This window comes from Harpia harpyja, chromosome 18 (genome assembly GCF_026419915.1).
Source record: "Harpia harpyja isolate bHarHar1 chromosome 18, bHarHar1 primary haplotype, whole genome shotgun sequence".
In the NCBI taxonomy this organism is placed as follows: Eukaryota; Metazoa; Chordata; class Aves; order Accipitriformes; family Accipitridae; genus Harpia; species Harpia harpyja.
Genome location: NC_068957.1, coordinates 19,942,292 through 19,968,264, shown reverse-complemented (window position 1 = coordinate 19,968,264; position 25,973 = coordinate 19,942,292). Strand labels below are relative to the sequence as shown.

Here is a 25,973-nt window from a genome sequence, read left to right as displayed (position 1 = left end):
CTTAATGTCAGCCTTAGATTTCTACTTCTTTAATGCCTACTTCATCAAGCCTGGCAGAGTGATCAGTAATCAAATGCTCCTAATGAACATGAACATTGCAAGAGTGAGGGCAGGATTGGCATGTTCTAAAAATAAGACATCTGTACCTCTAATAGAACAGGTTTTCAGTGATTAAGTTTTTCGTATCTGGAAAAAATACTCTTCTGTAGTGCTGGTTGCTTTTCTGAGTTTAAAAGGCACATAACTTTTTGTTGTATCAGAGTCTTTTTGTGACATAAACCTAAACAGTCATTATCTGTTCTCTCTGATAGTGTGTGTCAGTGTGCATGTCCTTTCTATTTTAACCACATCTTACGGAAACACATGGCAATGCACTTTTTCTGACAGGAGGGAAGGAGAACTTCTGTGCTAGTAACCTAACCAAGTTGAAGTCACGTGTTCTGAAATGTTTTACTTCTATGACTAGTGTTGCAGAAAGTATCAAAAGATTTAATTTTTTTAGCTGTAACACAGTACTTTATCTTCACTAAAATCTGTGTTGTCATTAAAATCCTATAGAATTGCAACTCCATAGATGCTTTATTGGAAGTAAACCTCTAAACCTGGTGGTTCTACCGTTTACTTATGCAAGTTTCAGAGATATATTAGATATAATCATACAGTTTTCTTTGGGGACATGGGTAAGATATCAAGCAAGTTCTACTTTTTGCTGAGTTTCATTATATTTGCCATCTGTACAATTTTGAGATGTTGCTTTTTTTTGTGTAAGGTGTTTTTAAGTGAAGTTTGTGCACAACTATTTTGAATGTCTAAAGATTTTTATTTTTTTTAGGTAGTTTTGTCTTGTTTTACACAGACCAGTTATTTCTTGATTAATATTTAATGAGCAAGACATAATCATAAGGGCAAAATAAGATTGTAGATGGAGTGTAATTCTTCAGGGTCTGACAGCAACAAGGAGTTTTGTCTAACTTTTTAATACTGAGAAGACATTCTTCAAATTAGAGACTGTAACAGAGGTGCTGATGTCTGTATTAAATAATTACTGATTTGATTTGATGTTTATATAGCGTTAAAGCTGGGTAAATAAAATAAGCTTCCCATAATTTCCTCATGCATTTCCATGTTGTGGTATTTTAAGTGTGTTATTTTAAGATCTCAGCTAGTTTAATACAACAAATTTAATATAATGCCTTGTTTGTTTTAGAACCTAGTGAAGAATCTTCCTGAGCAGACAGAACTCAATGCCTTAGCTGAATTAAAGGATGAATATAATGATCTTGCTGAGCCAGAACAATTTGGAGTTGTGGTATGTATTAGAGCAATAATTAACTGGAGAGTTCTATTTTGTCAAATAGATTAAAAAGAAAACTTTTAGGTTTAAATTATTTTGGTTAGTGTTTTTGCAAGTCCTACAGTAGGAAAAAGTTACCATCTATTTACATATTAGGTGTTTTTCTGGAAGAAATTATGGTATGCAATTAAGAGCAACAGGCACTCCTGTGCCAGACCAATCTTTTGTCTGACTGTCTTGTCTTGTATGTTTATTAAACAGTTACGGAGAACACTCTAGGTTCAAGTAGTTACATTTCCAAGAGTTCATAAAAACCCCCGATAACTGAATAGCATTGACAACTTTGATAAATTTATTCTGCTGTATCAAAACCTGTAAATACCTGAAAGAGTTAATATGCCCATAATAGCTCATGTCATGTTAAAAAAAAAAAAAAAAAAAAAAAAAGAGGTGTAGTTTCATGTTAGAACTGTAATTGTAGATTGTATTCTGTTGCTTTTACTAGTGTTCAATACATATATCTATTCTGGAAGTAGGGCTATCAAGTATTACGATGGCTAGAACCTGTCTCCGAAAGAAATTATAAAATTTGCATAAGTTACCCTAATATATGCTGGTAGTTGATTGTAGATACTGAGTACCAAGCTAGGAACTGGAAGACTCTTTTTCTGTTTCTGGTCTTCCAAAGACCTGATAGGTCCTTAGGCAAAGTAGTTCCTGTTTTCACTTCACTTTGTCAGTCTAAAAGATTATAATGATGATGATGGCTTCTGTAATGTGTTTAGAATTTCTCTCTAACTCCACAGGAGCTAGGTTTGTTCTTGCTGGATTTTTATGGTGTTATGTACATTAAAATGTATTAAAACAGAAATAGAGGTCTATTAAGAGGAAAGAGTGGAACAGCTTTTTACTAAAAAGCTCCGACCTGAGCATAATTTGGCTTCAGAAGTGCCGTTTTGAGTGATTTTTGGGGACGGGGACACATTGGAACATAATTTGACATAATGAGATTTTTGTAGAGGATTTAGAAAATGAAAGATATTAATGACTTCTTATGAAAAACTTTAGGCTATTGATTTTATTTTTTTAATAAATGGCATAAAGTTGTGAAAATGTTTTATTTCAAAACAAAGATGAGGAATTTTGGTGGAAGTGTGATACATTGGTTATTCTTATTGCAAGGTCTGTGGTAGTAAAACATTACCATCTATTCATTGATCAGTAACGATCTAAAAATCTCTATACATGTTTGGTACTTTTCTTGAAGGAATTATGGCATGCAATATATATATAAAAATACAGTATAATATATTCATATAATACCTTTTAGAGATTAAAACTTATATATGGATATATATTATATGCATATATTCTATATCATGTTTTTTATAAATATATGTGTATGTATATGAAAAAATCTGTTTGAAAGCACTGGATGAATACTTGGTTCCCTCTTTGTCATGTAACACACACTTTCAGAGTGACTAAAACAATGTGATGAAATGACAGTGGTACCTCCAGCCCCACAACAAGATGGGCTTTTGATCCCTGGGAAGGAAGGAAGGCCGGAACAATTGCCCTGTCTACTCTCTGCTTTCTGCTTATTTTTGAAATGGCAATGAGCAAGGGATGCCAGGGAGTGGCTGATTTAACAAATGAATATTTCCTAATTTCCCTCCCACATAAATAAAGCCAAACAAGTGGGAAATTACTTAGATTTTGTGCAAGGAGAATATCTGAAATGTGTCTAAGGAAAACACAGAATGGAAGTAAACAAGGTGGAGGCATTAGGACAAATGAAGACTCTGATGTCTATGAATGCTATTCAGTTAACTATTTAGAATAAGCAAAGAAATTCAGGAAACTGTGCATAATGGCCTTGATTTAAAAGACTATAGATATTTCTTTGCTTTACTGCTGTAAGTTCCTTTATGTTTCACCCCTGATCTTTAGAACTTGGATCCTTTCCCAAGCCGATCCCTTCTCCTGCCACACATTGCCCTTTTATAAACATACGTACCTTGTCTCATCTGCTTCAGCGTTTCTCCCCTATTCAGTTTTACTGCGTTCCTCTCTATAGCTTTTATATAAAGATATTTCTGGGTTAGTACACTGTTTATCTGCATCCTCCCATCATGCTGCTCTATGGCGGGTAGTAGTAAATTACCCTTCTGCTGAAAAAAGCTGTAACAGTGGCACTGCATTCAATATTCAGCAACCTTTCTGGTCAACAATGTTTTCCTCATATACAGTCAGAATTTCCTGAGCGCCGTCTTGTATTTTGCTTCTTGTCCTATCAGCATGCACCTTCAAGAATCCTACAGTTCCGTCTTCTCTTACCTTCCCTTTAGGTAGCAGCAGATAACAGAGTCAAGAGCAGCTATTCAGAAAAGAACAGGTCTTGCGGATTAACCCTGGTAGGCAGCTAAGCACTGCACAGATGCTTACTCACTTCCCTCTCCCATCCCCAGTGGGGGTGGGGAAGAAGAAAGGAAGAGTGAAAGTGAGAAAACTGATGGGTTGAAATAAAAATAGTTCAAGAAGTGAAGAAGTAGAAGAAGAAAGAGGAAAAAAAAACAAAGGCAAAGAAATAAAGGGAATCAGTCACCATCTCCCGTGTGTAGACTGATGTAGAGTCAGTTCCTGAGTAAAAGATGGCTAACCTACCTAAACCCCCCCCCCCCTCCGTGTTTTATTACTGAGCATGACGTTATATGGCACGGGGTATCTCTTTTGTTAGTTTGGGTCATTTGGCTGGCTGTGTCCCATCCCAGCTTCTTGCACGCCCCCAGTCTATTCACTGGGTTGCGCAGAGTGAGAAGCGGAGAAGGCCTTGAGGCTGTGCAAATGCTGTAAAGCAGTAAGGTATTAACAGCATTGTCTTGGTCACAAATCTGAAACAGCACTATATAGGCTGCTATGAAGAATAATTCACTCCATTCCAGCCAGACACAGTAAAACAGGATTAGTCAAAGTTTATTCTGTTACTGCCAAGGTTTGTGTGCTTTGCCTAGGCTTGCATAGAAGCATATGGTTTTTAAGAACTGGGATAACTATATCTGACCACTTACGCAGAGATGATGTGCTGGCTGGTTTTTTTTGTAGATAAAATTATTTCCCCAGTTTCACCTCTGTGCAGAAGGTATTATGAGAGAGATTCATTAATGTCTGCAACTTCGTTAATCACCTAATCTGAAATTTTGGCAGGTGATAGGACAGGCAGGATCAGGTTTTGAATTTTGCACTAGTTCGGTCGTAGCTGACTAATGGCTTTTTCATTTTGGGTATATGCTATTATGCTGCTCGAAATGAAAGACTGAAAATAAATTCAAGGTGTAATTATTATAGATACCAAAAGGTTCATCCAAGGCAGTGGAAATGTTTTTTGTAAAGTAAAGAAAACCTGCAAAAAATAAGTTTATTTCATTCTTTGCCACACATTTAGCTTCATCTTCGTTGGATGAGTGTGAATTTGATAAGCGGAAGGATGTAGCTGATACTCTAGTTTAACTGTTCATGTATGAATTGTCTGCACAATGAGTGTAAATGTCAGTGTAAAACCTAAGTTTTCTGTCATCAAGTGTGAAGTATTGAGATAGTAAAAAAACTTAAGGTTATGAGAACACTTGGAGAATGTTTTTGCTCTCATATTCGGAAGATTATTTACCTCCAGTCAGATGACTACAGGTTAGAAGGAATAGTTCTTTGCTTTGTCTTGATGTAGTGGTAAAACAGAAGTATTTAATGAAGTTGCCAATATACAAGTAGTGGGTATTAAGTGTGCGTAGATAGACTGCTCCAGTGTGGGCTTCCCACGGGGTCACAGCCTCCTTCGGGCATCCCCCTGCTCTGGCGTGGGCTCCTCCCTGGGCTGCAGGTGGAGATCTGCTCCCCCGTGGACCTCCCTGGGCTGCAGGGGGACAGCCTGCCTCACCATGGTCTTCCCCACGGGCTGCAGGGGAATCTCTGCTCCGGCGCCTGGAGCATCTCCTCCTCCTCCTTCTTCACCGACATGGGGGTCTGCAGGGTTGTTGCTCTCACATGTTCTCACTCCTTTCTCCGGCTGCAGTTTCTGTTGCACAGTAACTTTTCCCCTTCTTAAATCTGTTCTCCCAGAGGCACCACCACCATCGCTGATGGGCTCGGCCTTGGCCAGCAGCGCGTCCGTCTCGGAGCCGGCTGGCATTGGCTCTGTCGGACATGGGGGAAGCTTCTAGCAGCGTCTCACAGAAGCCCCCCTGCTACCAAAACCTTGCTGTGCAGACCCAATACAGAGTTCTTTTGAGGAATGACCAACTACAAAAAGTTGAGAAAGAACATAAAAGTATTTAATGGAACATTAGTAAGAAAAAATTGCTTAATCAAACATCTCCAAATGATGGATGTTTGCCTTATGAAGGGACTAAGTTTCCTGAAGCTTGTTTGCTTATTGAACATTACCGTCTGGTTTAATAAAAAATACTACATTTCTTTATGGGTAGTGATTCTGTGTTCTTTTTAGAGGCCTCTAACTACATTAATACTACTAAAATGCTGGTTTTGTTTCCGATTTTGATTTAATCGAACAATGTGGAAGAAATGCAGCTAAACTTTTAAGCGCTTTACTTGACTGAAGTCCTTTTACAGTATTTGTTGAATTAATTTCAGTGTTTTGCATTAATACTAATCTTAACCTTGATGTTAAGAAGAATATGTTTAGGAATGGAAGACAGAAAGGCTATCTTAAGTAATATTTAAAATATGTACCCTTTATTTGTATGTAAATTTAGGTATGTTAATTATTAAGAGATGTTAATGGTATAATCACTGCCCATCAAATTTAATAAAGATTGGAATAAGTTGTTTAAAACTTATGTAGAAAAACCATACTTAGTAAATGATTAAGTTGTTAGAAGAGACCAATTAACTTAATATTTGGATGATATGTAAATGAAAATTAGAACTGCATTTTCATTTAGATGAAATGTTGAAAACCATTATATATTCATATATATTTAAATTAGTTATTGGAACTGTTTTTGGAGTTATATCCTGGGATCAAAAAAGGCAACACAACTTCATATAAAGAAAAGCTTGTGTTGATGTTTAAGTAGAGCAAGAAAAATAGATTAACTGAATCCATTGTATAACATTAAATAAGCTAGGCAGAATGTTCTCTGTTATTTAAACATAAAACTTGTGTTTAAGAGTTAATTCTTTTATGACATGGGAACAGCTGCAACTTCAGCAGGGATACTGGCTTTTGGTTTCAGTGCCAGTTGAACATTTTAAATATTATAAAAGCATAATTCTCATCTGTGCTATAAAGTGTGAGTACCAACCATTTCATGTCAACTCAGAGGACAGGCTGAAAAGAAAAATAAAATCTTTTGCAGTGTTAGTGGTATTTAAACTTGGAAAACTTTTCCCGCTTTTTACCCACTTTTTAAAAAGTGGGTAAAAAATACAGGTTTTATAAAAAAAAAATCTTGTGGTTGTTTTTTTTAACTTTAAAAAGTTTAGAACTTTTTACCCACTTTACCACCAATTGTGAGTTCTGAATTCAAGTTAAGAAGAGTATTACCACTTTTAAAAAGATCACCCCACAGTTACATGGTGCAAATTTTAGTTAATAACTAACTCTTCAGTGAACCAACAAAACAAGTGACTGGAACTAACCAAAGAATTCCCTTTCTGGTGTGTGTTCTGAAAAAGTGGGAGGGTTTTTTTGCTGGCTTCTAGTGAATGCAAAACTTCCTTCAGCTGTTAAGAACTGGGTTATCAGTAATTTCATTGTTAATGCAAGAGGATAGGTTTTCCTGAGTAGTTGTAGAGACTTGCAGATTCTCTGACCCTTTTTTTGCTGTATAAACAGGATTAGCTATCCTTCCTGGGAGGTAGATTAAGTGGGAAGACTTGTATAAGCTTACTGCACCTGCATTGCTTTAGAGTCATTCAGTCACTTTAATTGATTTTATTTGCCACTTGTTTTGCCTCCTTGTAATTTCTAGAGCTGCTGAAGAATTAATCTTTCTAGAACATTGCTAGGGAAAAAAAACCGGCAACTTTATTATAGGTAAGAGGCTGAGTAAGTTGTCTTAGTAAGTTGACAAATTCGTATTATAAGAATGTTAGCTTTTTTACTTAGGAAGTGAGGCAAATTTAATTGTGCTTTTTGCCTTTCTCCAATAACCTTTGGTCCTAGTTTTAATACAGGGCTTGAGAATTAAATGATGATAATGAGGAATAAAGAACTGAATCAAGAACTTGATTAGGTGGAGAATTCAGACAAGGACCTTTGTGAAAGCCCAGAAGGACAAATAATGACATGCAGTCCGGTGCTTACGGTTGGCTGGAAAAGAAATATCCATTTTCTTGCTTCTTTAACTATTCGCGGTGGAAGCTAATGCTTGCTGTTACATGCACCTATTTGAATATGTTATTTCTTATATGCCTTTGACACTAATTTTGTAGAACTATAAGCAATTTGACCTTTTTCTAAGTGAATATAATCTTTGCATGTTACCTATTTTGAGAAGATTCTTCTAAGTTCAATACATTTATCAACCATTGAACATGTGTATTTAGAAACATGCATCTGAAAGAAAGCAGGCAGGCTGGGGAAGGAGGAAATAAAATAGCATTTGTGGTCATCTTCTATTGATAAGAGCATAATGTATATAAAAATGTTTTGAATTTTAAGGAAACAACCTACTTGAAACAGCTGTTATGAAATTAAGATACTTTTAAAATGTTACGCACATCAGCAAATGAAATTAAAACTTACTGCTGGTTTGTTAGTCAAACTACCTTGCAAAGCAAAAAAATGATCAGTGTTCCATGACACTTCAGAGCCTTAAAAAAAGAAAGGAAGTACAAATTGACTGAAGTGTTATAAAGGATTATTCTTCACAAATGTTTAAGTCACACTGTTCTGTTGGCTTATAGGTGTTTTGTTGGACTCTTTTCAGGTTCTAAAGCTTTTGACAACTTTTTTCTGTGCCATTTTCAGTAAAAACAGTAATTGGAGATTGTTCTACAAAAGTTAAAGCAAATTATGTGATTAATTTTAATTTCCATCTACTGCAGCTCAGTGAAGGTAAATCCTTTCAAGGCAGATGTTTTCAGTATGATATTTTGGAAATACAGAATGATTAGAAGAATAATGTTTCAAGACTTTGCATGATGTTGGCTTATAAAGACTCACAGAGAAATTTGTGACAATGGAGAAGTATAAAAAAAATCACAAGTTATGCTGAAATGCTGCTTTTCTGATCCTTTCCTTTTCCTTGTTCCTGTCTGATCCTATGAATTGTTTGAGACCATCTGGAGTGCCTTCATATTTATATTCATTTTGGTATGAATTCATCATTACTCAGGCCACCCAAGTCTTTCCTGTGAAAGTTGTTGCCGCTTCTGGTAGCGGTCTGGTAGATAATACCAGTAGAAAAATAGTGGTTCCTCAAAGAACCGTGGTAAACCTTTGGGCAACAGAGACATGATCACATAAAAATCTTTCTGTTTTGATAGTCAAGATCTGTGATTTGTCACATAACAAAGCTTTTCTTTCAGGGGGCACAAAATGCTTCAGGAACACCACTGATAATGAGTACATTGGGGGGGAAATCATTTTGTATTCTGCTAGTTAAAATTAGGAGTTAGATTTGGAAGGTAATAATTCTTACATTTAAATGAAAATTTTCAAGTGGTTTAAAAATTCTCAGTACGTATTTTTCTCTTAAATTTAAATATCTCTTGTGAGTTATAGTCTGCTGCGAAGGAGGAGGAAATATTACTGATCACTTGTGCAAAATATGAAAGACATGGACATATTTTGGTAGCTAGTCTAATGAAATTGGTCTTGGGGATTTAAACTAATGAATCATTGTTTTAGATACTTTTCAGTATCTCTGTCGTTTACCATGTTAGACCATTGTGATTTATAACCTCCAATCTTTTTGTCGGATCAGGAAGGAATACTCCTATACTATATCTGAAACATAAAGGTGATAGTATCTTGGGCAATAGTGTTATAAAATTTGTTTAAAAGGACGAGAAGACAAGGGGTTGAAAAGCAGGCAGTACGTTGCCTACGCAGTATGATGTCATGGAATCAGAACTGAAAGGGTATACCGGAAGTATATCCTTACTTTAGTATCTAGGTACATTGCTTTTTATGTAGAACTTACTGTCATGAATTTCAGCCAAAACCTCTTTCTCCACCTTCTGAATCTGATTATGCTTTGGGATACACAGATTGGGGCTTGTTGATGGTGTGAACTTGAAAAGTCTTAGGATCAAATATATACCGTAGTGTATCTTTAAAATATCTTTGACCTTATTTGGTAACTGTCAATACTGGTAGAATTCATATTATTTATTTTATAACTTGCTGTAAGTGCAGATAATAACTGAACAAAAACCAGTTTGGGTTTCTTTTTAATTAAAACCTGCAAAAATAAACACCTTGTTAGACATATCACTGATGTCATCTGTAAATATCACAATTAACAGCTCCCATCAGTACAATGGCAGAAAATATTTCATGAACAATAGTACTAATGTGACCTGGCTTTATACAAATATCTGACTAGTGAAGCTTGACCTTTTGTGTCTGAAACTCAGTTAGATATTCCCATGTCCTTCCACGAGGGTCCCTAAGAATTCATTGTGTCTCTCCCCTGTTGCTCTCCCAGTGACCAAGAGCAAGTTGAGAGCTATGCGTCAGCTCAGTAAGAGAGTCTAAAAATGGAAAGTATAATTCTTTAGCTTGAGCAGAATGAGGTGCAACTGGGTTTGTGCTGGTATCAGCACACACGCTTGAGAGATTGTTATTGTACTGTTTCTGAGGGAAGAAAAACTGAGAAGCTTAGTTTTAGGAAATTGGTAAATACCAGAGTTCAAGGGTAACTTCACTGGAGTTGTGATGAAGTGTCTGCCATGTGTACCTTCAGGCTGATCTTTGGTTCTTCTTAACTGGCAGAATTGGCTTTACATTTCCTTTGCTGGGAGGAAGGGTTTTTTGGCAGTGTGCATTTATTGCCAGTGAGTTTAGAATTGACGAGTTAGATGGTTTGGTAACACAGAGCACACTCTTATTTTCAATACGTTGCTTCACTGAATTTTTCCAGGCAAAGTATATAATTTGGGGAAAAATACCAGTGGGTAGGTATGGATTCCTGGAAATACAAGATAGGCAATGAAAACATACAGAAACTGTAGTCTTGCTGGCTGCACAATATTGTTTTTTAATATAAGCTGTTTTGCATAAATAAGATCTTGGTTTTTTATGTTCTGATTTAATGTTTCTTATTTTGTAGATGAGTTCAGTGAAAATGTTGCGGTCACGTCTCAGTGGGATCCTTTTCAGGCTTATGTTTGATGAGCATGTAAACAATATCAAACCTGACATTATGGCTGTTACACTGGCTTGTGAAGAGCTGAAGAAGAGTGAAAGCTTTAGTAAACTATTAGAGTTAGTGCTGTTCCTTGGAAACTACATGAACTCTGGCTCCAGAAATGCACAGTCTCTTGGTTTTAACATCAGTTTTCTTTGCAAGGTAAGATGAAGCTATAAAACTCTTAAGTGCAGATTCATGAAACTCAATGACACATGAGAAAGTACCTTACACAGGGAAAAACATTCAATCAATGTAGTTTACGGACTGCACCTCCGTTTTTAATAACATATAGACAAATACTTTCTGGAGTATACAAGTGTACTCTTTCTGGAGTATACAAGTAGAACAGCTTTTTTGATCTGAATTTGTTCAACTATTATCTTGTCAATAGAGTATATGTAGAATTCAGAATATGTTAAATAGCTCTAGCTACTTGTCTTTCTTCCCATCTTTTACTCAGCTATCCCTCAAGCAGTGTTACAGAAATAGGTATTTGGGATTAAAGATGAATATTGTTAACCTAAGTTTAACTTCAATTGTGGTGGCAAAGTATGGGATGCAACAAGAACTTCAGAACCTGTAGCAGTCAGAATTTAATGTGCGGTGCTTGTTTATTTATATGGTAAAATGTGTGTACGGCATTGATCTGGACTTGACCATTTCAGTTTGTAAAGTACCTCTGAAAGTATCTTTAAAATAAAGAGATGCAACATTTGTAAACAGATAGGGGAAAAAAAAAAAAGCTAGTATAAGTCTTGCAGAGGAATTTTTCAGTTATTTTTTGTTTGGTCTAATCAGAGGATCCAGGTTTCAAGTCCCTTTTTGGGGCACCATGAGGAAATCTGATGTGTACCTCAAGGAGATTTAACCTTGAGGGGAAAATAATACTTCAAATACACAGCAAGTTTGATCTGACATATTTCACTAGAGAAAGACTGTTTGCTGTAGTTTAATGCAAAGATGTTGCTAACTTCTGATAAAATAAAAACCATTACCTGAGAAAAAGTTTCATTCTTTAGTAGCTTTTTTAAAAGAGAGGCCAGGTTGAAGGATTTTTTTCATAGATCTAGTGCTGCATTTTCTTTTTGGCAGTAGTGGAATCTGAAGGGAAATTAATGTTTTCAGTAGAAAACTACTTGTTAATGAGGGGGAGGGGAAATGATGACTGTGCAAGAACGGTACTCTAGCATAGCATAGATTTGAGAAGATATTCTTGTATTCCAGGTGATAGATCTATGAATTGCTGTCAATGCAAATCCCCCAGATGTTGACACAGCTAATGTGGATTGAGTAATCCTGCAAATTGTTCTCTACTGAACTGAGTAATTGCTGAAGCATAGCTATCTGTGCTTACAGTTAAATTCCATTTAAAATAACTGAGACAAAAATCTATGACTATTTAATTCAACCTTGCCCTTAAACAAAATCATTTGTTAACTACTTTTTGTTTTCAAGATAGATACTTGAGGGAAGTGTTCTCCCTTCCTCCCCGTGAGATTTAGAGAAAATACTTAAATGTTCTCTGTACTGAAATGTGGACTGTGCTAGGTATATTTTGTTATAAGATGATGTTTAAAAATAAAATAATCACAAAGACAGTGATGGTTGTTGGAGCAAAAAAGAAAGTCTTACCAAAATCTAGATATGAAATGATATCATTAATAGCTCTATATATTGATTAAACCTTGTGAATTATCATTCATAAGTTCCAACTCGGAACAAGTCACTTAAGTTAATGGAAATGTAGATAAGTTTCTCTAGTCAGAGTAAAATGTGCATTGTCTGCAATTTAAATTTGTTGTTTATTACTCGAGTTAAAAGAGATCTTCTGCTATGTAAAGCTCCATTTTTCATTGTTTTATGTATTTGCCATTCTAATTTGAATTAGATTAGTATAATAATGTGCTTTTGCAAGAGTTATTTTTTCTTAAATGGTTTTGTACCTGTACTTATGCTTTAGTATCATATTTAGAGAAGTAACCTTCTACTCCATTGGTGTTTAACTTCATAAATAAGAGGTGTTTACACAGTATTCGCAATGGATTTTTTTCTTTTAATTGCTCTAAGAATCCAGATTTATATTTGGGTAATGACTCTTTTTTTAATGCATTGATTATTTTTAACTGATAATTGCATTTGGTTTCTTTGTTTAATAGCTTTCAAATTCTGCCTTCCTGTTTTCGACCCAAAATAGTAAGATGGCTTTATTGGCTTTGTGCTATTAACTAAGACTACAGTCTGGCAAGCCTTTATTAACTGTTGTGAATAGTACAAAATATTAAACTGTATCAGATGGTAGTATCTTTTATAAGCACTGGATTTAATATCTGTCTACAGCCACTTACAGCTTTATTACATTATTCAAACAGTCTCAAAATTTACGATTGTTAGTCAATAATTGGCCTTCACTGTGAAAATGAAAACTTCTGTATGTGTAAGCATGGTAGGGTGAGTGTATTGTCCTGTTTACTGAAATCTTGCTGTGAATTAAAATTTCTAATTTATATTTCTTGGCTGAAGAACACAGTAAGAGAAATAAGTAACAGCAAGAACAAGGTAGCAGTCTGTTTGCCAGTGTCATGTGGCTTACATGTTTTTGCTCTGGGGCATCTGGATGCTACTAAATTTTGAAGGAGGTGTGAACATTGAAAGATTATTTTAATTATTTTTTTAATTTTTTTGTGTGTGTGGTGGCCATTTGAGAAGGCAGTGTTACTATATTAGAGGTCTTCCTTGAATAATTTTCAGGTGTCTTCATTTCTTCTCCCACGGAATGTATTTCAGTCTTCAAGCTTGTCTAGAAGAATTTGGGAGCCTTTATTTTGCGTTTTGATAGAATACCTGTAAAGCATAAAAATTACTAACTTATTTTAATATTTTGTGAAATATTTTGTGCCCCGTCTATTTTTATGTATGGAACCATGACGAGCAATAGGATGTTGCAATTTAGAAGTCCCCCTTCCGTAATGTCAGGTACATTGTTAGAGTAGAGGTCAGATATAATGTGCCAAAGAAACTTTGTCCTAATTTTTGTTTTGTTTGCCATGAAACCTGCTACTTATTTTAATTTTTCTTAACAACTTTAGAATGAGGAGAAGAATTTCTTACCAGTTTTAAATATTACTTGCCTAAAGTAAGAACTGCTTCAATAGGAGTTATACAATCAAACAAGACCATCTGGCTTTATGTTTTAAAATGCTGGTCATTTCTTTGTCTAATTTTTTTACTTTTTTTGGTGACTCTCCCTGTAAGATACTTGATGGGACAAAGTAAGATATAAGTTAAACAACAGTATTATCCTCTGAATATTAGTTTTCTGGAAGGACTTCACCTGTTATGTGAAGAGAATTTATAATAAATCTAGCTGACTGTGACTCATATGTTAGTTTTTAGCAGTTCTTTACTGCAGGTTGATGTTTTGCTCAAAGACAAGGATTTAAGTCTCAGAAAAAATAACCAGAAAACATATTAGGATAAGGGGAATCAAACCAGTGGATAATTCAATCAATGGTTTTTAAAGGCTTGATGTTTCTAAGTTTTTAGTTTGTGGTTTGGTTTTTTGGTTGTTTTTTTGTTTGTTTTCTTTTTTCTTTTTTAGACCAGTAATTTATACTATCTTTAATGTCAGTGGACTTTCTGCCCATGATAAGAGAGCTTTTAATTTTTTATTTTTTTTTAGCCAGCTGTCAGCAGGGTAGTACACATGTCTATGTGTACACATTTCCATGTGCAGAATACACATAGAGTTGTTTTACTGATGAGGTATCCTAAGGTGATGAATTTACTTTTCAATAAAACCTGATTTTCGTATCGATTTTTTTTTTTTTTTGGTCATCCTTGAACAATCTTAAAATTAATTGTCTGTTTAGTAGATGTAGTACTTATGTTCTATGATCTGAAAAAAATAAAAGAAAAAAGGCAGGTATTGATCTGGGATAAATGTTTGGTTTTATAAAATAAATGTTCTTAAAACAGAGCTCGTCATTTCGTACACAGAAGTCTGTTATTGTGTAACAACCATTATTAAAACATGATAAAGAAATTAAATAGAAGAGAGCATGAATTCAAACCTGTCTGGTCATAGCTAAAAAGCTAATGCCTGTAGAGTAATTGCAAATCCTTAAAAACAGATTATCTTCCTGGATGTTATATTGCAGTGTATGATGTTATTGAAGAAAGAAATGATTTGTAAACAACCTTTGGCAGAAGGCAGAAAACTTAATTTTGTTCAAATAAGAGAGATCAACATTAGAATTCAGGCGCTGTCTCAAGACTGGCAAGCAGTAACAGCTATTCTGATGTATGCACTAGCGCATTCATGATTGCTTAAGTGCTCTGTGAAAATATAAATATGGCAGAAAAAGTGGTAAACTTCAGGGGGGCTGCTGTAGTAATTCACTGAAGGTAAATCTTTTTACCTGTTGCTGCATTTGATTACTATGTATGAATGATCCAACTGCTATTCTGAACCTCTGTTGCAGCAGTTACTATCTCTTATCAAGGACAGAAGAACCCTCATAGTTCTATAAAGTTATGCTAGACAAAAATTTAAATGAAAGAAAAGAGGTTTGCTTTAAGCATATGTAGGGTACAATGTCTGTTCTTTCTGTGGTGAATTAATGTAAAGACTAGCAGCAAGCATGCCTCTGTTTTAATAAAGCTTTTGTAGTATTTTAGCTGGATCAATGTGTATTTTATATAATAAGCAATATTATGTTACTTCTTGTCCATACTGCAAATAGTACAGGACAAGCTGTTTATCTAGTTTGAATATTACCGACTAGTATATATTTATTAATTGTCTACCAGCCCCTTTTCTGTTAAGGTGTGAAAGATTTCTAGGATATGAAAAGTTATATAATCTCATAAAAATCAACAGAAAGCTGTTGCGGTTTTTAATAGCTATAATAATCAAATATCACTCTACTGGTAGTTAAAAGATACATAAATTTTTCCTTACGTTGGCTGTCACTTTTAACCTTCACACCTGAAAACTTAATACAAAAGTTCCTGTTTAAAAAAAAAAAAAAAAAAAAAGTAAATTCTCAAAGTGGGTTATGGTGTGATTTGCATGTTTTAAATGCTTTACCAAGATACTACCTGTAAAGGGAGATTTTTGTTACATTGATGTTATTTCTGACCTACAGACCTAAACATTGTATTCTGTATATTACTTGATTTGAATGGGTGCACTGTGAGTATATGTTCTGTGCATATTAGTCTTTAATCCTTTCCCAATGAATCTGATAGTATTGACCACTCGAATTGATGCTTCAACATTCAGCTGGAAGCTGCTTTGTGTTGGCTACACTTATCTAGTGATTTTTTTTTTTTTTTTACTAAATGTTTTATTCCCAAATTCTGTCTCTCAGATAAAAACCGACCATAGAATCAAAACCTGTATTTGAAATTTTTCACACTGCAGTGTTAGTGTCATCTTTAAAAATAAATAAATTGGAAAACCTCAAGTCAGCGACATGCATTGTTAATGTTTTGCAAATGCCATATATAGACACTGCTCTATAAAAGCTTTTATGTTCCAGTGTGCTAACACTACTAAAGGTGTAGGAGTAAAGCAATTATTTGTATTCCAAATGGTGAATTTCATTACTGTTGGTGAGTTTTGTTGGTTTACTGAGTCTCAGGGAACTATTATGACTTCTCTAATATGGTAATGCTTTGAGAATTAAAAGGATGAAATACAGAGGGCATAATGGAAAACCGTTTGAAAGGCAGGGATTTTTAGGATTCACAAACTTGTGTTCCAATACATGTATTTATTAGGTGGGAAGCAAAATCCTTTTTTTTAACCCATTGTATTTGGTTTTGTTTTTAACATACCTAGGTCACTAGCGAGGAAATTCTGGCTACTTCTAAAGATGTGACCCTTTGTATAGTCCACCTTTTCCTTTTGCACTGATTTAAGTCCATATGTAACTAGAGTCATGAGGCTGGAACACTTAGGACTGTGAAATGGGTGTCATTTTTCCTTTTTTGCTCCCATACTAACCCATAATATCACTTGGAATTTACAACCCATAGAATATTTCATTGAAGTATGTGTTTTTGTTTGAGTTGTCTGTTAAGATGTATTTAAGAGCCACCATACTTAAAAAAAAAACCAACGTTTTAATCTTTCTTTACTGTAAATCTTAGTGTCAGTTATCATCTGTGAAAGTAATGAGTAAAAGTACAAGTAATGAAAAGAAGGGGGAAAAAATACTGATTTTTTTTTTTGCATGTTTTGCTCTTAGTCTGCTAATCCAAAGAAGACATTTCTTTAGTTGAAAAGACATTGACTAAATGTCAGCTGCCTGAGTTTTTTTAAATAGCAGTCTTTTGATGAGAAACTAGATATATAAGTCTTGATTTTCTGTTTATTAACCTTTTAACATAGCAGAGGCCATAAGTGTTTTTTGTTTGTAAGTCTAGCATTTTAAACTTGACCTTTCCCAGAGCTCTTGCTTATAAAAGGACAGTTTGGCTTTATGCTGAAGGAAAATAATGGTGTTGTAAAGTTGATTTTGTATTTAACGCGGTGATATTGTGATGTGCTGCGTGCAAAGTCCTGCACTTGGGACAGGCTTAAACTGCTGCAAAGGTGTTGTCTTGAGAGCAGGAAGCAACTCTGCAGAAAACCTGGAGTCTGTCCTAGTGCAAAACCACGAGTCAGTAGTGTGCCCTGGCAATAATGCAGGCTAACAGCATCCCTGGCTTTGTTGATAGGGGCATAGTCAAGAGATCCCAGGTAGTGAATTTTTTTGCTCTTAACTCAAAACTTGCTGGGTTGCATCTGGAACACAGTGTTCAATATGCTGTAGAAAAAAATCTTTTTTGTTGATAAACTTGAGTGAAGGACCACCAAGCTAGTCAGGGGCTGGAGCACTGAGGAAAGGCTGATGGAAGTGGGCTTGTCCAGCCCAGAGAAACAAAGGTTTTGCGGGGAGGAACCTGTAGCAACCTTCCGATAATACCAGGTAAGTTACTGTGAAGGTGGAAACAAGCTTTTTAGGAAAGGGTACAGCAAAAGAATGAGAGAGAGAGAGAGAGAGGTCATAAATTGCAACTAAGGACACTTTAACTGGATATGAGAAAAACAAATTTCACTTTCTTAAAAGATGACTTTTAAATTCAAAATACCCAGAATTGTCTTTTCCATAGAGTAAAAAAATATTAAATTCTACCCAAGAGTAAAAAGGGATAGGAGACAAAAATACAACTGTACTCTGTGAATACAGAGTATGTAAAGACACAGCCATGCTGTTGTTAGCATTCCAGTTCCTATCTTTCATTTCTATTTTTACATTTAAATAATATCTGCTAAACTACACTCAAAACCCACCTAGCTTCCCTATCTTCTCATTATATTAATAGGCTTAGAACTTGATTTTTAAAGTATATATTGATTCTAAAGATCAGAGCTACATGTTACCCATTGTGCGTCTCAGCTTTTTGAAATCACGGATGAATGTAGCTGAGATGTGTTTCTCAATTGGACCAAAGAAGTGAATTTGATGCAGTTGTTTATGATCTGAATGACTGTTTACTACAGGTTTTAAACAACTCAGCAGGTGCTAATATTAACTCATGTTAATATGATGTTACTGTTGGTGACAAAACATGTTTCGGTTGTAATCCGAAGGCAAAATAATTTTGTTTATTTAGAAAAAAGAATGCTTTAGCCACTTGATGATGTCAGAGAGATCAAAGACTGTAAATCTCTCAGTTCTTGTTCACAGACAAATTGGAATGCAATTTCTTTTTACCATGCAGATGTTTAGCCACTAAATCTACAATTTTTTCAAGTTGGAAAAACTTCTATATATGTAACACATTAAAACCTTTTAACTGCATACCATTACTGAGCATTGTTTAGTCTTTAATCACCGAATCGATATGAATTAAATTGCTTTCTTAATTGCCTAAATACCTTATATTTTTAAAAGCCTGTTTTTCTACTGCACTCATTTATTCTTAACAGGGTAATCCTTAAAGCTGAAAGGCCTGTATTAAATTGAACATCGATGGCAAGCCTGTCATGAGGATTATAGAATTAGAACTTCTAGTGATTTAGAGAATGAGAAAACAAATAGGAGATTTTACACACACATTTATGTATTCTTCTTAAATAAATCCTTGATTTCATTTGTTGTGTATGTTGTAGCTTCTGTATAAGAACTGTACTAGATGAGTTAGTAAAATGTGGTTTAAAAAAATCTTTACAGATATACTTGTAATACTAATTCTCTATAAGAAGTGAAGTACACTCATCTCAAACTCTTGCATACACCTACTTTCTCTATTGCCTTTGTAAATAAGGGGTAATGTCTACTTCCACTAAATCTTCAGTCAACTCAGACATTCATTCTTTATGTTTGCATAAAAATGGAGAAACTAAATTTGGACTTAAATTCATTTTCTAATTCTCTTAAGTTCATGATGTTCCTTTGCATATACACATGCGCTCTGCCATGGGATTTAGCCACATGTATCTATGTTTACTTGGAAATTTGCCACTAGCCCTGTATTTTAACAGTTATTTCAGAATTATTTTTTAAAACTAATAAACTGATTCTAGCAGTTAATGCACTTAGGTTAATGGAGAACAGAGGGTCTTATAACCTTCAGGAAGACTAGTTTATTTCAGACCACTGAAAATCGCCTCTGTCATTGAGAGGATAGTGAAAATACGCAACTACCTATTTCTTCACACTGTGCACAATTTTCATGCAGCTTTTCATAAATAAGACTGGATGTACTGTATTTCCTTTACCGGCAGTTAGGATTACCTTTGCTTTTCTGTTGTCATTTTGTATTCCAGTAAGGTGGACTGCATTTATTTCGTGTGCTTGTATAGAATTTGTGTGAAAGTCTTTACGATAGAGAAGTATGCTTTAGATTTTGCTGGAATAAAAAATTGTGGATTTATGACAAGGAGTTTCTTTAACTTGACTGGTAAAAGAGCAAATTCTGACTTTTAGCATGCTGTCCAGCTATGCAGCATTTCAGAGGGATTCCTTTAGAAATCTGGCAGTGGGGAGCATTGAAGGAATGAACTACATTCTGTTCTGTTTAATCTCTGTTCACAGCTATTTTTTTTTTTTTTTATCACAGCAAGCATTCTGAACTGGCATTGCTAAAATCTCAGAACTTTAGGGTCTGTCTTCAGATTTTGTTCTCAGCATAATTAATTATTCTTAAAAAAATATAGCATGGGGATAGATTCCCTTTGTAGTCTTAAATTATAAAGAATCGGAGAAATTTCATTTTTTAATTTATGTTATTTGCAGGCAACAAGTGTAGGTAACTTTTTGTTAATGAGTTTACATCTGCAATATTCACTTTTATTTAAACATTTTACTAAAAAAAAAGGTAATTTTTTTTTTCCCTCTTTGTTTTGTCCTGTGTTCATTTTCTAGATTCGAGATACTAAATCATCAGATCAGAAAACAACCCTATTGCATTTTCTGGCAGAAATCTGTGAGGAGAATTACCGGGACATCTTAAAATTTCCAGAAGAATTGCAACATGTTGAGAGTGCAAGTAAAGGTAAGCAAATAGATAAAGCACCTAAAGGTAATAGCTGTTTGCTTTGACATTAAATACTTCCAACGTTTCATTTTAGATTGTAGGATTATGTAACCTGTAAGCGTTGATAATCCACATGGATTTTGCTTTTCTGGTATTTATTGACCTGAGAAAAAGCGAGGAAGGGAAAAACAGTAATGAAGTAGCTTTTCTTGTGAAGTAGGCTGTGGAAATAATACAGCATATTTCAGTGAAGTACTTAAAAAAATCACATATCGGAAGCTGTGTAAGCAGTGTAATGATGATGTTTAGTTTACCATTAAGCCTTTGAAGTCTTGTTGCTTGAGAGTGAACACCCGTGTGTGTGCGCGCGTGCATATGTGTACGCACACAGTATGTGTCTCATCTTAACACTTGACTTAACACCTGAACAGAGAATAACAAATACGCTTTCTAAAGATCCCAGACTGTATATGAAATATATAGTTTAATTATACTGTACAGTCAATGATTAATACTGATTTTATTCTTGGTCAGTCAGCAGTGTAGCTTGGTGAATGTGGTAGAAAAGAATTCATTTGTTGGATGTCTTTTTGTGTGAAATATGCTGTGCTGCTTGGTGCACTTGTTGCTTACCTATTGAAAGCGAAGGCTATTTTATAGCGCTTGATGAAGATAAAGCAAACTGTTTTATTTTGACTGGTCATTACTGATTCATCCGAAGATAAATACTTGGGGTAGCACAAGAATATGAAGGGAAAGAGAGGGGAAAAGGAGTTGGATACACTTTTCCGCTAGCTCTATCCAGGTTTTCTCTTGAAAATTTTTGTCTCCTCTTCTTCAGTGTTATCAGTCAGTGTCTCTCTTCAGTGCAGTGGTTAGCTGTTAGATAGATACTTTTTTTAATTAGGCCATAATTTCCTTTCAGTTTGTCTTCTATATTAAACTTTGGTCTAGCGAGAGCAGAACTCTTGTTTCCCCAAGGACTTGGGGAATGGTTCATCAATCAACTTAACTTTGCAATTGTTTAATCTCCAGCTTATTCACAGATTTATGTGGTTGTCATACAATTTTTATGCTGTTTCTCAAACTTCGCCAAGTACCTTTCCATGGGTTTTTTTCTGCGTATAAACTAAATTTTATTTGTATTGATTAAATGTCTTCATGCTTCACTTTCTTCTTTGCTGCTGAATACTTCGGTGGCACCAATCATAGAATGGTTTGGGTTGGAAGAGACTTTAAAGCTCATTTAGTTCCAACCCCCCTGCCATGGGCAGGGACACCTTCCACTAGACCAGGTTGCTCAAAGCCCCATCCAACCTGGCCTTGAACACTGCCAGGGATGGGGCAGCCACAACTTCCCTAGGCAACCTGTTCCAGTGCCTCTCCACCTTCCCAGTAAGGAACTTTTTCCTAATATCTAATCTAAATCTTTCAGTTTAAAGCCATTACACCCTGTCCTATCAGTACACATCTTTCCTGTAGGCCCCCTTTAAGTACTGGAAGGCCCCTATAAGGTCTCCCTGGAGCCTTCTCTTCTCTGGGCTGAACAACCTCAACTGTCTCAGCCTGTCCTCCTAGGGAAGGTGCTCCAGCCCCCTGACCATCTTCGTGGCCCTCCTCTGGACCCACTCGAGCAGGTCCATGTCTTTCTTATGTTGGGGGCCCCAGAGCTGAACACAGTACTCCAGAATGCCTACTGACAAAATGGAACTGATCTGTCTATGTGGGTTTGAGGATGGTATTGTGTTTTAAGGCAGTATAGAGACTGAAGAGGTAACTTGTACATTACCATCGTGAATGTACCTGTCCCGGTTTCAGCTGGGATAGAGTTAATTTTCTTTCTAGAAGCTGGTATAGCGCTATGCTTTGTGTTCAGTATGAGAATAACATTGATAACACACTGATGTTTTCAGTTGTTTCTAAGGAGTGTTTAGATGAAGTCAAGGACTTTTCAGCTTCTCATGCCCAGCCAGCAAGAAGGCTGGAGGGGTGCAAGAAGTTGGGAGGGAACACAGCTAGGGCAGCTGACCCAAAGTGGCCAAAGGGGTATTCCATACCATGTGATGTCATGCCCAGTATCTAAACTGAGGGGGAGCTGGCCTGGGGGAATCACTGCTCAGGAACTAAGTGGGTGTCAGTCATCAAGTGGTGAGCAGCTGCATTGTGCATCACTTGTTTTGTATATTCCAATCCTTTTTATTGTTATTGTCATTTTATTATTGTTATTATTATAATTCTTAGTTTCTTCCTTTCTGTTCTATTAAATTGTTCTTATCTCAACCCACGAGTTTTACTTGTTTTTTCCTGATTCTCTCCCCTATCCCACTGGGTGGGGTTGGGGGGGTTGAGGAGACTGAGTGCGTGGCTGTGTGGTGCTTAGTTACTGGCTGGGGTTAAACCACGACAGTACCACAGTACCACATAAATATATACATACATACATACAGATATATATATATATAAAAAAAAATAAAGGTGCATGCTTAAACAGTGTACAGCTGGCTGCTTACATCTGAGCACTACTATGGATATTACACAGAGAATTTATACAATTGCTATTAATTTTGCTGTTTGCTGTCAATGTTGTTTGTTCCTAGTCTCTGATATGGAGGTAGATACCTTCCTCAAACTGACTTTTCTTCTTTTCTCGCCCAACCTTACCCAGTAAGTGTCACTGGTCCAGCCAGTGTGTTCTCAAGGACTTACGATAGAGTAACATAATGAGTAATTTTATTTATGCAAATAGCAGTTTGTCATCTTATCTAAGTTCCAGAAATGTTTTCTACCACTTGATAATTCTTTTCTGGAGGTGATTATTTTTTTTTTTTTTAAGTTTAATCTTTTACTTCCTGCATATCTTAAATTCTTTACAAAGCCTTATGGTTTACCAGGCACATTTGATGATCTTTTATTAATTTTCTCTTGTGGCTAACATTACCTTGCAGCTTTGAGGTTTTTATAGTTTGATTCAAAGCCTCTGATGTTCTGTAACTTGACTCGAGGAATTAAACCAAAAGTGTTAGTAAAGTTTAGTTAAGCTATAGCATCCAAAAGAGAGAAAGCATATTAATGGAGCAAAGTCGCTTATAATCCTGATGCTTAGAATACATGTGAAAAAAGGTTTTATTGCAGTTAAATTTGTTTCATTCTGTAAGATAAAAGCTCATTATGTTTCCTGTAAACAGCGCTGACTTCTAATCAGAAGCATAAACTACTGTTCATTTTTAATGACCAAAACTTCCTTTTCAGCCCTTCTCTGCTTTCTGTAACAAAGCAGATTTTTGGCAGAATAAATGTGATTTGTGCAACTTGCTTCAACTGTTCCCCATGGTACTTTTTGTTTTTTGTTTAATTGTAATGTTCATCTGCTCTGTCATGTGTGGTCATTTTTTCTGTGTAGGAAGTTAACATGCTTAGTGTGTAGGAGAACATTTTCACTTCCTATTTATTGTTTGGTGTTTTATAAACCAGTGGTTTCAGGGATGGACAGTTGGGTTTATTTTTCCTGTAGGAGGCTTCTTTTGGAATAAATTACCTACAGATATGAGGACGTTGGCATCAGTTAGTTATACATAAAATAGAAGGAAATCTACCAGCAAATATTATCTCTATATGAATTTTAAATAAGGAAATATGAGCTAAAGAGGTGACAGTCTGATTACTTGAGATGTATACTTCCTACTTTTTAGCCAGAAGGCAGCCTCGTAGTTTGAAATGTACATAGAATTCCAAATACAAGATTTATCACAATCAGCTTCTTTTAAATCTTGGGTGCATTTTCTCAGTTCCATGTAAATAAAAAGAAACTCTTGTTTTGCTTTCATTTTCACGTAAGAGTAAAGAACCAGCATCTGAACAATGGATGATTTTTTCTTTTAACAAATAGCAGATAAAGCATAAAACTGGATTTTAATATGAAAAGGTCAATAGGATTAGATGAACTGCCCCTGCATGTACTAAAATCTTTGATAATCTGATATTAGATATAATAAAATATTTGATCTTTTTAAAGATGGAAGATCAACCTAGAGGTTTATGAAAAGTAAAAATAAATTAGGAAACAGTTTTATTCTGGAAAGTGTAAGCAAAGGTCAAACTGATTAACTATCAAGAGATTATTGGAAAAGCATTCCTTCTTACTTGAAGCAGACTGTATGAAAGGGAAACCAATAAAAAAACACAAGATTGTGACAAACTGGATTCTTCGATGGAAGTGATATTCACTTACCTTCCCCCAGTCTGCAGTGTTTTCCTCTTGTTCCCCGACTGTTGAAACTATGCAAAGCCGTTTTTCATATTTCTACTTTGTTCACTTTACTTGTTGTTCCAGTTGCTGCTTTTCATGGTATTTGCTCTTACCATCCTACAATCTGTGATTTTATTAAATACCTGACAAATTCCTATCCCTCTCTGCAGGTTCAGTCAAACATAATCTCAAAACAAATACAAGAGGTACCTTACTGAAGTCAGATAACCAGTTTGGGATTTCTAAATAAAGTCGTGTTGTAAAAAGTATAATTTGGAATTCCTTAGAAAAGATACATATTTTTTAACTTGAACCTCCTCTGAGTGTCAAGCCTCCCAGAAATCATAAAAAAGAAATATGTAACATGCAAAATTAAGAGGAAGAACATCATCCATGTATTTTATAACAACTTAATTTCAGATTTTAAACGAGCAACAGTTATAAATCACAGTTCATGGTTTAAACGTTGTGCCTGTATTTAAAATAAAACATAACCTTATCTTTGTCAGTTGAACATTGTGTCCAGCTCCTCCTAAGTTTAACAGTTCCTGACATACTTATGTTACCTACTTGCTTTGTCTGCCAACAGTGGGAATTGCTAGGCTGTGTGAAGTCATATGAAGTTTTGTGAGCTTGTGTTGTCCCACTGGTGTTTACTTCAGAAACGATTGGATATAGAATGCTGTTATCTGTAGTTGGCCATTGGCCATTCTCTGTGTTCTCCTGACATGTTGGACAAGTTAAAGTGATACCTTATAAGTACAGATGGAGTATGGATTTGGGGGTTAGCTGAGCAGTTATGTAGGGCTCCCAAGAACAGCTAAACTCCAAGCGAAGGGCTGAGCTTAACCATGAATGCAGTTTGGATAATAAAGTCTCTTTCAGAAATAATGAGGGCTTTTTCCAGTGCTTAACATACAGAATTATGTGCCTGATACAAAGGTATACTACTTAATAATTCTTTTAAAGTATTGTTAAAAGAAACACAGAGCATTCTGAGTAAAATCAAGTGAAATATGCCTTGGGGGAGGTGAATTATGCCTGTGTAGTAGACTAGAAAGTACTAATAACAGGAACATAGATTTCTCACTCATGTTGACACAAAAAATTTATTTCTTTAATTTGCAAGCATATGGTCCTGATGGTTGAGGCATCTCTCTAGAAAGGACATTAGCAATCAGAAGCACTGAGGAATGCAAATATGTAACACTTAATATATTATTACAAATACCGTAAGAAAATATTAATTTTTAAATTCTGTACAAGTACTTCACTGATTTAATGCCATAATTTTAGAGTGGGGACAGTATTTTAAAACATTCTGTGCCATTGTTGCTTTAAAGCATAGCAGTTTAAAACCTATTTATAAGTACTAGTCATTTTTCTGTCAAACAAAAGTTTTATAGTTTGTTGCAGTAGAAGAAACTGTGTTTTTACAGAGAGATCTGCAGTATTTTCCACCTTGCGCAGTTTAAATTGCTGAAACAGATTTTACCCAATCTGGCATGTTGGTGGATATAAA

General features: G+C 35.2%; 1 protein-coding gene across 6 annotated transcripts in view; it reads left to right on the top strand.

The window, feature by feature from the left end:
* DIAPH2 (diaphanous related formin 2) overlaps positions 1–25,973 on the top strand; it is a 264,713-nt gene that overhangs the window by 96,333 nt on the left and 142,407 nt on the right. For all 6 annotated transcript variants that reach the window (XM_052813767.1, XM_052813766.1, XM_052813763.1 and 3 more), the window contains 3 exons: positions 1,208–1,309; positions 10,594–10,833; positions 20,094–20,223. In XM_052813767.1, coding sequence (XP_052669727.1) covers positions 1,208–1,309; positions 10,594–10,833; positions 20,094–20,223 — 472 coding nt within the window. The remainder of the gene's footprint in view (positions 1–1,207; positions 1,310–10,593; positions 10,834–20,093; positions 20,224–25,973) is intronic.